At 49.8% G+C, this 15,710-nt stretch overlaps 1 protein-coding gene across 1 annotated transcript; it reads right to left on the bottom strand.

Annotated features, from left to right (window-relative positions):
- Positions 1-11,128: 11,128 nt before the first annotated feature.
- Positions 11,129-12,537, bottom strand: LOC119113495 (ovochymase-2). Its single transcript, XM_037237801.1, has 3 exons — positions 11,793-12,537; positions 11,253-11,492; positions 11,129-11,139 (listed from the first exon to the last, which is right to left on the bottom strand). Exons 1-3 carry the CDS (start codon positions 12,535-12,537, stop codon positions 11,129-11,131), a joined length of 996 nt encoding a protein of 331 aa, XP_037093696.1.
- Between the last annotated feature and the right edge of the window lie 3,173 nt (positions 12,538-15,710).

Raw genomic sequence — 15,710 nt, 5'->3', positions numbered from 1 at the left:
CTGAAGACATGTGTTGTTGCCCCGACTAACGCAAAAGGCCAACGGGCATTCGCGGTCCCATCACTGTCCCTGTCCAGCAAATATTGCTCTGGCCGATTCTGGTTCCCTTGTCGACACAGAACCCCCTGTTTGGCATTGTGGACCCCTGACAGACGCCCTCATTTTTTCAGGGGCCCCGATCAATGCAAATCGCGGGTTTGGCTTTGCTCGCACTTGAAAAATGGACCACCAGGGTTAAGGACGATATGGAGCCAACTGTTCGGTGTTGGTGGTGTCTGGTTGAAAAGGAGGCCCGCACTGTCCCACTGCTTCCCGACCGAGGCCGTAATAGCGTATGTATTCCGGTAGATATAAAAACGTCATTACCCGCAAAAATGCGCTGCGAAGCGACTAAAATAGAAACGTTTTCTTAGTGTGCTCGTAGGCAAGTGTTGTGAGCACGCCCAGCCGGCCGGCGGCACAGCATGCCGTCCCTGCCGTGTCGCGGCGCGGCATAGACCTCGCGGTGGAATGCGACTACCGCCGCGGGCGCTGACCACCGTCCCGTAGCGGACCGCATGGGACGCGTGATAGGTGCGCGTATGAGAGCTTACTTATGAGTGGTAGTTCACACGAACTAAATGTTATGTCGTGCCTGCCTGGGGTAGCAAGGGCAGGACGCCACTGGACTCGGTCCAATACAGATCGCCGCGTCGCTACACGTCTCTCTCTGACCGAGCTGAGCCAAACCGCTGGACGAAAACGTCACGACAAGTACTGCTGTAAAAACAACAATGACAAGCATTATGAATACTTAACAACACAGAAGTGGCACGCGTAAAGAAGAAGGTGGTGTAGAAATGTAGGCAAAACGGGATAAGACAAGAGTTATTCAGCCAGAAGCAAACTAGAAACAAGTTTACAGGCATTTGTAACCATATTTGAGATTTTAACGTACTGTGGAACAATTATGGACTTATTTGGGCATGGCTGTAGTCACGACCCTAACACTGAGGGACTCAAAACCCGGTTCTTTTAACACGCTCTCGGTTGGGGGGGGGGGGGGGGTCAAATTGACCCCCACTGAAGGCTTTTCCAAAATGGTTTTCGAAAGGCGCGGCGTAGCCACGCCACATTTTGCATAGCTGTAGAAAATTAGATAGCGGATCGTTTGGCACCAAAAATTAAAGATACCTTGTGAGGTCGCTGACCTATGGCAGGTCAAAGTCAGGCCATGGTTTCAGCGAAGGCGATTTCTATGGAATCCTGCAATCTGATTCAACAACTGAGTGTTAGAGAAAGCCATACATCTCTGAGAAGCTTTCTTAGGTAACACAACAGTGAAATGAGTAAATTACATTGACCTAAGGTTAGGTATAAAGGTCACACTAATGCCAAACCCAACCTGTTTTGTTACCCTAGGGCTTGCTGTATGGGATAGTTTCTGGTGCTCATTTCGACTTTATTGATGGCAGGTACTGCATTATACATCTTCCATGGACTTTTTAGAGATCAGAATAGGTCATTGACCTAAAATGACCCAGCTCAACCTTTTGTTTTAGGAGCATACTGCCTAGCGTAGTCTTTGTCACTTAGCCAAATGCAAAACTCAAAGCAATCTTGTATTATTTTGGTCACCTTGACCTTCAAATGTTCAGTCAAGGTCACTGACCTTGAATGAGCATGTGACCTTTTGCTTAGAAACGGTTATCTAGGTTCTGGGGGCATTTTGGAGGCCAACCTGTAACTTGACCCTGTTTGACCTTATTTGACACGAAGGTCATAATCTACGAACTTTAAACTTTGATCTGAGTTCACGTACAGGTCAAAACACCCTGTAAATTTGGTGTCTCTAGCTTCCTTGGTTTCCGAGATCTCAGGGGGGGGAGGGTCAAATTGACTCCCCACACCCGAGCAAAGGGTATCTAGCCGGTCACCCGGGCGCGTGTTAAAACAAGCGTTGATTTCCCTCGTTCCGGCAATGTTAAAGCAGTTTAAATCTTTCGTCTCAATCTGATTTTGACCGAAGCGGAACTAACCAAACCTTTAAGTGGCTATCCCCTCACCGTCGATAAATGAATGATGATCTCGGGATTGAGCGATTTTTTAAAGTTTGCTCGGTTATGAAATATTATGAAATGATATGAGGGGTTATTAAATGATAGCAATTTTGGCTGGATTATTCACCATCTATCCCATGGCGAAACGGCGCGGCGCCCGACCGCTGGTGGCCGATGAGCGCGGGCGTCCCTGACGTGCTACCCAGGCGTTCATTACGCCATAATAACGTCAGTCAAATCTTGTCATTCCATTAGCCGTGCGGCGATCAAAACCGAGAAAAAATATATTTGCCGAGTCGTTCATGTCTGGCGTAGTGAGCACGACTTCCAGATGAAACGACGGACGTCAATTGGCTCTCAATCTATGTTATGCGAGGTACGATGACGTAATCAAACAATGACGTATGAGGACCATACTTACTCAACATAAAAATAACTAACATTTTCACCGGCGGTGGTGCGGCGCTCGCGTGCCGTTCGGTCAACATGGCGCGGGAGCTTGGAACGGCAGACGGACGCCGTATTTGTGTATGGCACCGGCTTCGGCTGTAAACGGCACCAAGGTTCGGCTGGTTCGGAGAACTCTCGCTAGATGACAGGCGGCGACCGCACTGGCTCGGGGGCCGAGGCCGGCCGCCGAGCGATGGGACGGGCCAAGGAGGGCAGGACTCTGCGGCCTTTATGGGGGGGGGGGGGGCTTTCATGTGTTTGTTAATGGCTGTACGCATAAATCTGACCTGTTCAAAATGTGCGGCTGATCGATCATGTGTGAAGGTGTCGTATTTGAGCAATATGCTTTTATCGAAACAATAGCAGAAGCAGAACAACAGCAAACAAGCTTCTGCTATTGTTCCGATAAAGACATGTTGCCGAAATCTTAACCCATCTATATCTCCATTTTTCTGCTTTTTCTTCGAAGAATAAAGCTTTTACTACTGCCTTATCTATGCAGATAGATAACTGTTCTGCCTAGAGAACTCTTTTCCATTAAAAAATACACCAATTGCAAACAATTTACAAAGTGAAATTGTTTCATCATATCTGATCCTTGATTCAAAATCCTCAAATGTGAAATATTTCCTTTAAACTGTGTGCTGGATGGAACTGCAAATTGCACAGTGGGCTCAGGGCCCTAGACCTTTAGGCGGAGACCAGCTTTCGGCGAAATCTGGGAGTTGACAGTGTGCCATTCGTCATGCTGGTTGGGGATGTACCCTGGAACACACGTATTGCAGTGTTATCTATGCAAATTTATCTTATGCGACCAATACTTACGAGCTGTTGCGCACATACATCGGTGAAACGAGCCTGATCCTTTCCGAGCGCTGCTTATGAACACCCGTGGACGCACTTAATGCATACGTATTTTGTCTGCGATTTTTTCTCCCAAAGTCGCACCACCCGCCGCCGGCGATGTCACGTCACATTCGCGACCTGCGCTCGCCACTCGCCAGCCGCTGGCCGCGATAGGTTTGCTTATGCATGATGGGGCCTTGCAGTACTGCGCCACCCGACACTGGCCGCACGGTTTGTTTTTCAACGTCTCTGCTGCGCCTGCGACTCGTCCTCGGGCTTGACAAGCGTGCACAGGACCTCGGCGGCGCCAGGCGGCTGGACGGCCACGGCGGTCTGGGCCAGCCGTCGGACCGGCCGCCGCTGGCCGTTCGCCAGCATTGATCAGGGGCGCGGCAACGATGTCTCAGGGAGCGGGAGAGGGGAAGCGAAAAACTGTCTGGGAAGCCCGTCTCTCCCATATTTTCCGAATTTTGGCGACACTATGTTCAGATATGGTGGTGTTTAGATGCCTTGTGTTATTCAAACACGTATTATCGGTGTCAGTGCGTGCGCTTGATGTCAGATGCAATCACTAAAAACGCTGGGCCTATTGCTCCCCAAAGGTAATGTTCTTCCATTAATTGTATACAGTTATTTTTATATCCATATTACGATTACATTTAGTTATCTATTTAACCTGATAAAGGAAATCAGACCTTATAAACGTTCTGTGACCTCACGGGTCCCGGCATCGTCACGGATGAATTGTTCCAGCTGCCTTTCTCGTCTGGTGCGCCAGAATGTACGTACACAATATTTAAGCCAGTTAACTCCCAGTCATCGTCAGACGTTATGGAGTCCTGAGCAGGGCTGGATGATGTCTGGCTTTTAGCAAATGTTCGAGGTCTCTCTGTAGTATTGCTAGGATTCGAGCCGCGGTCTTCCGATTGTGGGCACAGCGCTCTACCGACTAAGCTAATCGGAATGAGCATTTGCTTGTCCTCGCTGTTATTACCAATGGGGTTGTTTGCTTTTGTTTATAGTTGTTTGTTGTAGGTGTTCTTTTAGTTTTCGGATGATTTAAAGCGCGCGCACTCTCTGCATTCATTCGCGGCACCTCGAGTAATTTGGAAAATAAGACGGATTTTCCCCAAGCGTCAAGAGCCGGTCTGGTGGCCCATTTCTCAGAATGCCCTCGCTCAAAAGACATGACCGCGGACGGCGACGAGATAACTGGTCGCAACGGCCAGCCAGGTACTTACACGGCAGAGGCGGACGATAGCTGAAACAAGTGCTCCATCCGTGACACTGTTACCTCGTCTGCATCCTTCCATAACGTGTGTGCTATAACGTCCATGTGCCCTGACCTTTGCCGTGCTCTTTCACTGGCACAAAGCCTAAAAGGACCTACATTCGCTTAAATATTGATGCCAATCGTGATCTAACAGGCCTAGAATACTTGACACATTATTTACGAAACAACCCGCGCAGTAACTCTTCGTTGTTACAGCAGTGGCCACGCGTTGCTTTCACGTTGGAGACTATGATTGCCCACCCCCGCAGTGCCTGATTGGGTTTCAGTGGCACACGCCGCAGTGCCTGTTTGGGTCTCAGTGGCACACGCTGCAGTGCCTGTCTGGGTCTCAGTGGCACACACTGCAATGCCTTTTGGGTCTCAATTACGGACGCTGCAGTGCCTGTTTGGGTCTCAATAGCGCGCTCTGCAATGCCTGTTTGGGTCCCAATCACAGATACTGCAGTGCCTGTTTGGGTCTCAATGACCGACAATGACCACTAACATGTCACGAAATAAATGGCATGTCACTGCATTGTCATCTTTTACTCTTCCAGTTAATCCCAGGTTTCAGTGATCATGTTCATCTTTTCGGCCCACGAGCTCTTTACTGAATGCTCACGAATGGTTTGTCATGGTATAAAGTTAAGCGTTAATCGGAGACATGACCGGTTTACGATAAACATTTAAATGGTATATTTCCATGCGCAGATCCAGAAGGGGGAGAAGGGCGCAAGGGGACATCCTCGCCCTTGGACTACCTTGGACTGAAAGGAAAAATGAGGGCCTCGTATAACCTTTGGTTTCCTTTTCATATCTTTCAAACTGACAGCAGTTGATTATGTAAGTAGCCCAATTGAAGAACATACGGATGAGAATCAAATGTACGCCTTTAAATTTGGCCACTGATGCATGCTTAGCTAACGAATATGACAGATAAACACCGTACAGTTAAGGCATTCCGCCGGGGCAGTAGGAAACTAGTTTGTTTTCTCGTCAAACAGATCGTTATGTGTTGTACCCTTACCACGGAGATTGCATATTGCACATTAATTATACACACATTGCCATCGCACGGAGATCTGACCAACTAGTCAACTTTGAGCTGTAGCAGGTCTCAGGTCGTAGTTGAAAACGGTCTCCTTCGATTCTCGCAGGCGTGTGCACAAATAGATATTGACCTCAGCACAACGAGCAAAATAACTAACCCCTGTAAGACCTAGTACGGGACCGATAGTTGGTCAAAGTTGAGAACATCTATCTGAACATGAGTTCGAGCCTGTTGCTAATCTGACGAGTGTATGTCGAATGGTCTCTTCTTGGCGGATTTCTGTTTCGTACCACGGGTGATCGATAGGAGCAGGCAGCTATACATCGCGGTGCGCTATACCTTTGTACACCTCTTCCACGTGGTGCGCTTGCTGAATATGGTAATGAAGAACAATAAGCTTAAACATACACAAAATAGCACAGTAACTATTCATCGCCGCCAATGAGTCAGTTCGACGAGTACCCGCAAAGAAACTAACTTTTACTGAGCTGCAGGCGCTTGGAACTCGCTGGAGCAGACGACATTTGCATGAGGGAGAATGCTAGTATGCAGTAACAGTTGAAGGCTGGATAGTGCTTTGTGAACAGAAATCCGGCCTTATTTCCATTTTTCTGAGACTGTTCCTGAAGTTGGCTCAATGTTGTACGGGGAAAACATAACCTTAATCACGCCTAGACTGCGGGGGGGGGGAGCGTCACTCCCCGTCCAACCTTTTGTGTGGGGTAAACGCTCCTCCTTCCTACCCCCTCCCTCCACCTGATTCCGCGCTTATGGCTCCGATACCACCTTGGTAAGATTCTCGCTGCGTTCCTGCATGTTACTAAGCATCTGCGCGCACTGCACCAGTGCCAAATATATAACAGACTGGTGCGACCCGTTTGCACCCCGCTTGTCTGCGTCCGTGGTGCCATCCACCGGCGCTAATTCAGTTAACCGGGCGGGGATGCCCGCCGCCTGCAGCGGTGATTGCAGCCGCGCACCATACACCGACACCCCGCTGCCGACCGCGCCCGGCTCTGCGCGCCGGGCCAGCCCTCTCCAGCTAGCCGCCGTGTTTACTGGGCAGTGAAGTTTAGCTCTACCCTTCTACATCAGCCTTGCCTTCAACAGCAAGGCGAAGTAAACAGTCTGTATGAAAATACGCCCGATCCGTACCAGATCACCGCAATAGAGTGGTAGCGCATGGGCGCGCGACGACACGCCCTGCCTGCCATCACGGGTCCCTTGCGGGGTCAAATTCTGATGATCATTGCAGGCTATGACGTAGCGTCTCAACGAGTTACGGTTCCCTGTGAGATTCCCTGTATTTGGTGTTTACAGAGGTAAACAACGCTCACACCCGTTTCCCACAAATCGCAAATGGTCTGATTTCCCTCCTTAACCGTCGCCCTGGCACACGGATTTTCATGCCGCGGACTAACAGAGGGCGAATGCGAGCCCCACCACCCCCAGGCGTTTCTAAACTTATGAGGATGGATCTTAGCGAAACACACCAATGGATTAGTCTCAGCGAGGTCTCCGATTGATGCTACCTTGCATGTTTTTAGGATAACAGAAAAAAACAATTGCCCCTATTATGGCAGGCCAAAAATCGAATTTACCGGAAAATCGCACTTTTTTTTACTTCGCGTCACACCTACGAGAGCATGCCCAGTTAGGACTTAAAATTTAAACAGGTATTTTCATTGTTAACTGCTGAGTAAAATCGCCGATATTCTTTTACTGTTTTGATTATATATATATATATATATATATATATATATATATATATATATATATGTGTGTGTGTGTGTGTGTGTGTGTGTGTGTGTGTGTGTGTGTGTGTGTGTGTGTGAGTGTGTGTATATGCATCTACATATGATACATGACTTGGCCAATGTAACATCGCCGGCAGGCAGTGCATTCCGCGACATCGCTGGTTGCCGCCCGCCGCCCGCAGCGGCCGTAGATCGCCGTGCAGTGTTCCTCTAACTACTACTGTTCCGAAATCAGAAAAGCTAGACACGCGTTTCTGGTGTCAAAATACGCCCAATGGATGCTTATAAGCTACCGGAAATTTGGACGTGATCGCAAAACACGTTAAAGGGGTATCCTCACCGTACCTTCGCGGGAATGGATCATCCCCTATCAGGACGAGTGTTTGTGTGATTTGTAGCCCAAAAAAGTGAGCCCGATCTGAAATGTACTGTTTTTTATGGTTATGCGGCGCGCGGCGTATTTATCGGCCGAGGGCCACATGCTATGTTTTTAGTGCAATTGGGTCATTCGTACGACGTGTGTGTTTTTATAATCCCGGGAACAGGATTGAATAGGTTAGTTTCAAATGCGGCGCGCGGCGTGTCAATCCACCGCGGGGCCACATGCTGTTTTTTCAATGTGCGAGTACGGTTTTTGTTTACTACGCTTGGCCCGAGTGTTCATTCCGGACATGCACGCCAGTACGACCAACAGGGGGACCGGGCCTTTAAAAACACCGACCTCGTCGAAGTAGCATACGTTCAGCCAATGCGGAGCATGCTCAAACAGCACACGGGAACGTTCAGACAGTGGGGCGGGCACGGTGTGGGAGCCCTACCGGCCGGGTGCGTCGACGGCTGGACACTCTACGCCTTCCCCTCGGCAAAATGTAAGCCGGCGAGGGAATCGACCCTTCGGCGATTCTGAGATCCCTTTTTCTCCTTTTAGATAATTAAGAATATGCGTTCCGTAGGTCTCTTTGAGATTGCCTGCTCGCGCATTAATTGCGATCAGTTATTTGTATCACCTTGGCGCTCACGTCGTATCACAGCAATTAGCATGTTCAATACATAAATCTGTGGCTATTGTGTGTTGTTATATGACGTACCGACCCCTGCCTGGCATTTTTATATGCGTTTCAATGGACAGTCTGGAGGAAAATAGCAGATCGATGATGTGCGTCCTGTATTTTGTGCCATGAGAGTGTACGTATCGTGGTCAGACCAACGTTTATGTGTCAAATCAACTATCTTGCATAGCCCGTAAACTGCGTACAGCTTGGGGCGACTGTGACTTTCCCACGTGTGTAATGAAAGAATTTTTGTCACCGCGGTCTAAACGCGTCACATACGCTTTTGCGTTAGGACCCCTCACGGGGAGCGATGGAGAAAGTCCTACGTAGTACATAGGCAGTTGTTTAGCCGTGGATTGAAATATCTCACTCCCTATAGAAATTTGGGAGTTGGCTGTTGGTCAATCTCTTCGCGACTCACAGATGAGGTGGGACGTATTTTCGCACGCCTCTGGCCGCTGGTGGGTGTAGCAGTAGCACGTGTAGGGTACCGTTGATGGATTCGCGATTAGCAGGACGTGAGACTCGCTCTTCAGCTGCCTTCTCGCGACTCCCAGGAGGTGGAAGTCGGGAAATGATCCGGAATGGCCGGATCATTTGCCCCGATCCCGACCCCGATCCCGATCCCGAAATGACCCGAAAAAAGGAAAAAGTCGGGCTTGGGCTGCCGGAAAAGTTGGTTGATTTTTTCCGTTGGGGGATTGACATGCGGCCACAGAAGCGTGTTTGCTAAGATGACCATGGGCAACTGATCCTGAGCAGCGGCAGTGAATTTGCCCACGGAGGGTCCCGTTGTAAGAATTATTACAGCGACTCCAGAAGGCGAGGTTCGCACATGTGAGCCGATGAGGGATTCCGGCAGTATTCTGTAACGAAACAAGGTGGGGGCTATATCATTTTCTTGTGCGGTAAGAAGTTGATTAACTAGTTGTAACCAGTAGGTAGTTAACCTCCTCGCCTGGTAGGGGTATAGGAGGTCGATGAGACCCCCAAAGGTTTTCGAAAGATATCTCTCTGGCATGTCGTGGATTCGCGCCTAATTCAAACGCACCATTTTGTTACGTTATTTAAACGCGTATTCGGATACCCCAGCGTAATGCGTTGTTTAAAATTCGCCCAAAATTCGCTGAGTTTCACGAAAATGTCAAGTGTTAGATATGACCCCTGTCTTCACCAAACTACGAAAGAAACAGTCCTGCCGACAATCCAGCGGATTGACTCGATCGAGATCTCGCGGTTGGTAGCCGGTTGATGTATCTAGGTCCATATTTTGTCCCACTAGGACCAACCAAATGACAATTTTTCCTAGAAATGATGTTCATCAGCATTGCAACACATGTTAACGTGATGCAGCTTAACAGCATACAACTAATACAAACGTGTTTCTTGCTTAATTCTTAGTGAAATCATATGTATATATATGAATGCATTGAATGTGTGAGCAGTGACGCCGTGTCTCTCCATCCCCTTTACTCCATCCTCTGTTATTCCGCGCGGGCGTCAACATACGGCGCATTTTTATACATTTTTATTTGGTGCAGGTTACCGTAACAGCGGCGCTGAAAGAACCCTGACCTCTCGCGCCAAGTGTAAGCTCATTGATCGCGAACAACTGACCGCTTTATTTGCCGTTGGTGTATGAGCATATTCAGAGCTTTCGGAAACATTAGCTTGGAGAACGCCTTTTGACACTGGAACGGGTTACACTTCAGCGGAAACGCCTCCCAATGGGAGCGGCTTCCTGTCGGAGTCCAGCTTGTAACGCTGAACCGCCAGGTACTCTGGCAGTGGTGTGTCTGTGCTCTGCTCATCAGCACTGCGGCGGTCGTCTAGCTCCTGCCTCCTGATCGCCGGTCGCGGATATGCTAGATACCCACCAGGAGGATCCGTTATGGTCGAGATAGCGTTTGCGGCTGACATAGTGTTGCTGACTGCTGACATGTATTGGGCGTCTGCTCACATAAAAGCCGGCGTAACAGAGCTCAGTTCATACGATGCACCGCACTAGAAATCTGCTGAAAAAACGAGGTGTGGCTGTGCGGTTGCACTGATCAATGGCACAGGCAACTAAAGGCAACATTTATGATGGCGCCGTGATGATTGATTGGATCCAGTCCAGTGATGGTCCAAGGGCGATGTTGATATCCGGAAACTCTTCGCTGCCACAACCGACTCCACCAACAGTCAGCCCCACTGCGTACCACCTCGCGATGTTACCTTCCCTGACAACTTCCATGAAAACGGAACCCTGATCGCCCACATTGATAGCACACGAGAACTCCGGTGTTGGTTCAATAAACTTCGTACAAAACGAGCCTGCATTAAAATACTGGGTGTGTGCTCGGACCTTAGTGTAATTGCTTCTACAATCTCCGAAATCCACCACCCTCACCCTGGCCCATTTCAGAGACAAGAGCGCAGTGTTGTCTCCAAATCTGGGCGCGCCCCAGCCCGCAAAGATGAGGTCATTACCCGCTGGCACAGTCGACGTAAGGGATGCATCTGGTAGACAAATAGGGCCTACTGTGCTGGAGAACGAAATTTGTGATGCAGTCTTCAGCAAGGCAATGTTGTGAGCTCCGTCTTCCGGCGGCGCAAACTGGGGATGCCGCGCAACTTCGATGATGTCCAGCTCGAACGGAGGTGCGTTAGGATTGTCGTCAGAGGTGTCCTGCAAGTCAAGGTCACCGAAGCGCACACTCAGCTGGCGGTCATCACGAGCGCAGGTCGCCCCCGTCAACACCCATCGGTCGGAGATCACGGCGCCCCCGCAGAACGCCGTACCTCCACCGCCCTCTCGCCTTTCGTAGATGGCCGCCATCCAGGGAAAGTTGGCGGCGTTTTTGGCGAACGCAGCGCCCAGCTGCGACGGTGGCGAAAACCTGCTCCGTCCACAGCCGACGCGGCGCGGTTTCTGGCCAGGGCAGCAGAGCAGCGGTGTGTTGGCCGCATCCAGGCCGCAGAGAGGCCGGTTTAGCGTCACTGACAGGTCCTCGCCGTCCGCCGGCAGCAGGTCGGGGCAGTCTCGCAAGTGAAGGCAAAAGCCGGCCGCACCATCCGGGGTGGAACAAGGCCGGCCCAGGTCGCCCTGAGGCCGGTCGGCGGCATCTTTAGCTGCGATCACTGTCGTGCTCGGGGCCGCATCCTCCTCCTGGTCCAGCTCAAGGCGGCGCAACAGCCAGCCAACGTAGGCCGACAGCTTAGTGTAGAGGCCGGGTCGTCGGCCGCAGCCAAGCGGGTCACCAGACGACACGACGCCATAAGCCACGAAGCGGCCGCTGCCCTCGTCGCCACACACCAGCGGGCCACCCGAGTCGCCCTCGCAGCTGTCGGCGCCGCCACCCGTCGGGCCCGAGCAGAACATAGCGCCGGGCAGGAAGCGGTCCTGGTACACCTCGGGTGCGCCACAGAAGGCGTCTGACACCAGCGGCACCGAGACGCCGCGCAGCACCTCCGAGATGGGAGCGAGGTCCGCCATGCGCCCCCAGCCGGACACCTCGCACAGCAGAAACGTCTCGTACTCGGCGCCGGCTGCCGGCAGGCATGCCGGCTGCACGTAGCGGCCGAACTCGATGCCGGGTCCGACGCGGCGACGTAGCCGCAGCAGGGCCACGTCGTGCCGGAGGCCAGCACCCGCGCCGAACCGGCTGTGCACATGGTAGCTGGCGACGGCAAACTCCTGCTCAAACAGCTCGCGGTCGTCAAATCGGAGGTCTCCGACACGCACCAGCAGCCGATGTGGGGCCACCTCAACCACGCAGTGGGCGGCCGTCACCACGTGTTCGTGCGAGACAATGATGCCTCCGCAGTAATGTACGTAGCCCTTCACTTTGGCATCGTACATGACCAGCCGCGCCTGCCACGGATACTGGCCATAATAGGCGGTGGTGTTGCCCGGCCCGACTATGAACGGTCGGAGCGCCTCATCCGGCCGCACGGTGCGGCGGCCGCAGTCCGTCGGCAGAATGTCCGGCCGGTTGCTGTTGGCTGTGGGAACCGCGTCCGTCAGCCACGCCGTCAGCGTCAGCAGGAGCACAGCCCCGAGTTGCGCGCGCACACCGACACCCATTTGTAGGTTGGAACAAACGCCTTCCATGGCCCGGTCGCCGCTCATGCCGCCACCCAACTGACGAGATGGCGCAACTGTGTGCGCCGCGGGCTACAGCCTGGAAATTCCAGAGCCTGAGTCATGCAGAGGCGCGCAAACCTTTGCTGTTTAGAGAAGCGAGGCAACACTGTGGACAGCTGCTGGAGCATTTACGCAACATGTGCGAATCAAAAGTGCACGCTAAGAGACTACTAGCCCGAACGTAACCAGTTTACGAATTATCCGTGTAGTGCGCATGGTGTAAGCCGTTTCTGTAGCATTGGAAAAAACACGGTCAGAAAAACCGAGACTCATGGTAGGTCATCAAGGGGAATTCCATTCCAGGAAGGCATCCATCAGGACGTCAAAAACATCTACTGGCCCACGAGCTTGGAGATTCACATCAATGCCTGCCCTGCATGAAAAAAGACTGGAACACTAAGTATTCAAAGCACGCCCTAGGCATGATCCAAGCTTGGCGCGACATTTGTTGCCTGGTGGGCGCCTTTCACCGTGGCTAACAAGCAAATCGCATTGAAATTTGTTAATAACCCTACAACAGGCAACTAGCGCTTTCTGAACCAGCTGCTCGCCCTGACGGGAGAGGGAGGGGGTGATGCGACACCCCCAATCCTACAGTTTTCTGAAGATACCAATGCGGCACATTGCGCAGTCTCACTCAAAAGCTCTAGCAGCCCCTGGGGCATCCATTGCACGCGTGCTGACACCAAAAAAGTGCCCCTAGTAATTGTGGTTTCAGAGAAGCGCAGTTTTTTACGAGCATTGCAAGGCGATTCAACGTCGGCAGGTGAGGCGGGCGGCGAGCGAAAATTCCGCGAACTACGCGCGGAGGGTTGACACTGGTACATAAACGAAACCGTACGTTATAAATAGAAGCTCGGAATAAATGAAACTGCATGCTATTGTATTTGTAATTGAACAAGGGACACGCTTCTTTACGTTCCATGTCACTACACTGCATGTTTTGTATATATGAACATGCAAAGCTGGTGCTTGTTTTCCATGAAAATTTGACCTTCGACGTAGCCTAGTGGGATCTATGAACAACTGGGGACTTCTAACTAATCGCGGGACCTTGTTAGACAGTTCACTGTTTCTTTGGTGTTTTTTTTTGCGAGGCTTTACCTCTCTTAGTTTGAAAACGTCAGGGAATCCCCCTCCCACAATAGCCCTCGTTATGAAAACCGGTGAATAAGGGTAATAATTAAGATTGTTGATTACCATTCCTTTTTATTTATTTTATACATGCTGGTGTAAAAATCCGCGCTTCAGATAATGAAAACACCAACTTCTGTAGGAGAATGACACCAGCATACAAACATTGGTAGAAGTTCAGTCAGCATGCCAAATTGCCTTTTGCATGCAAGTAGCATGAAAATACGGGGTTATGCGTGACGGTCTCATATATAGTGCAGGAGCATCAATTCAAGTTATTCTCTGGGGCCCTACTCAATATCTATGTTGGGTTGGGCCCCATTAACTCTCATTCTTCCCCCAACCAAACTTTCTAGCCGTAAAATTACACGTAAAGTTATGAGAAAATAACTAACTGTAACACAAAACCTTCTCTGAACTTTGATTATTGGCCATGACCCATGCATAGCTTCCTCCTTTAATCATGCACGGGAAATTGTTCAGTATTCCACCACCACACTAACTACAATGGTTTCTACTATCAACGTAGGCTGCATGCAAGATAAGCTGTCTGCCTCCATAGCCTGTATTTAAATGTATATCGTGATTGTGCTAATGGTCTATCAGGCCAGTTTTACAATTCAGTGTTAAAAAACAGCAATGAAATATACCATAATTGCATCCATGCCATCTTTCCACCTGTGAGCATCCAATGTCATGCTCACAGGCGAGGAGAAAATATGAACATGAATGAGCACTGCATAATGCATGACCCCCAGAACTTTCCAGTTACGGTAGGGGTGCTGTCATCAGGAAACAAATAGTCCAGCGCATATACGACAAATATTGGAAAACACTGGTGAGAAACACGGCAACCATTCTGGAAGCGAAATTCAGTGCTTTAAAACCGCTCATATCTCAAATTGCAAAGTCTCGTTTCATAGCTCACAACTCAACCTTGTAGTTTAGAGAATAGAAGCGACGCTTCTTCTTTGTGGGTCGGTTATGACATCCAGTATGCCTACAAGTCATGTCAAAACTGCCACTTTTTAGATTTTGGGGGGAAGACAGGGAGAAACATGCCCTTGAAAGCCACCAATGGACGTACTTGGTGGCACTTGTTGCTTCACTATAAAATATGATTTATAGTAAACGTTGTAAATTTTGCTAACAAGACCTAACAACAACGTGGAGGTCAGAAAATGACTTTTTGTAATGTTTATGTCTTTAGTTCCAGGTCGAATTAGCATTCATGCTCTTATTAGCCGGCACATCTCATTCACTGCTTCGTCTTTTCTGATTTGATTTTCACTTCTGATAAATCTTTTTGCGGACAAATTTTTCACTTTCCACCTTCCCTCAAAACTAACTCCAGCTTACTATGCTTTCTGCACAACTGAAAGCATCTAAAATTCGATGCAGTGTCTGGGTAAATTACCGCCGTGGAAGCTTTCAGCAGCATTCCCAAGCGTTTATCGATACGTCGCCATAGATCAACCCAATAATTCATGTAGAAGTCATTATCATTTAACGTCTTAATTCAGCTCTTATATCAACTATACGGGGGACGGAAGGACTGTCCCATACGTCGACAAGTAAGTGAGTGCAGAAAGCAGGTGCAATCGCATAACCTTGGAGACGGATCCCTCCATCAAGTCCGCAAAAACTAGCGCAGTTCTGCACTGTCAATCTGCACAGCCAACTTGCACTAAAGAGAGTCGCGCACAGTTGAACGTATTGAAACAAACATCAGATGGGATTAAATATACTCTCTTGCAATCATTGGTGTACTTTTAAGTAGGAAAGACTACTGCAGACAACATTGCTTTTTTCTTGAGTAAATATGCTACCTAAAATGTCTTTGTTTGGTGACATCATCGCACCTTGCACAGAACTGAGGGCCAATTGCCTGCTGTTATGTCTGGGAATTATGTTTACAAAAGCCAGATTTGAATTACTCGACAATGATATTGTTTACCTTAATCACCCCACGGCTTATG

This window comes from Pollicipes pollicipes, unplaced genomic scaffold (genome assembly GCF_011947565.3).
Source record: "Pollicipes pollicipes isolate AB1234 unplaced genomic scaffold, Ppol_2.1 Scaffold_7262;HRSCAF=8765_pilon_pilon_pilon, whole genome shotgun sequence".
NCBI classification, from domain to species: Eukaryota; Metazoa; Arthropoda; class Thecostraca; order Pollicipedomorpha; family Pollicipedidae; genus Pollicipes; species Pollicipes pollicipes.
The sequence above is the reverse complement of the archived record's forward strand: the minus strand, read 5'-3'. Positions and strand labels throughout refer to the sequence as shown.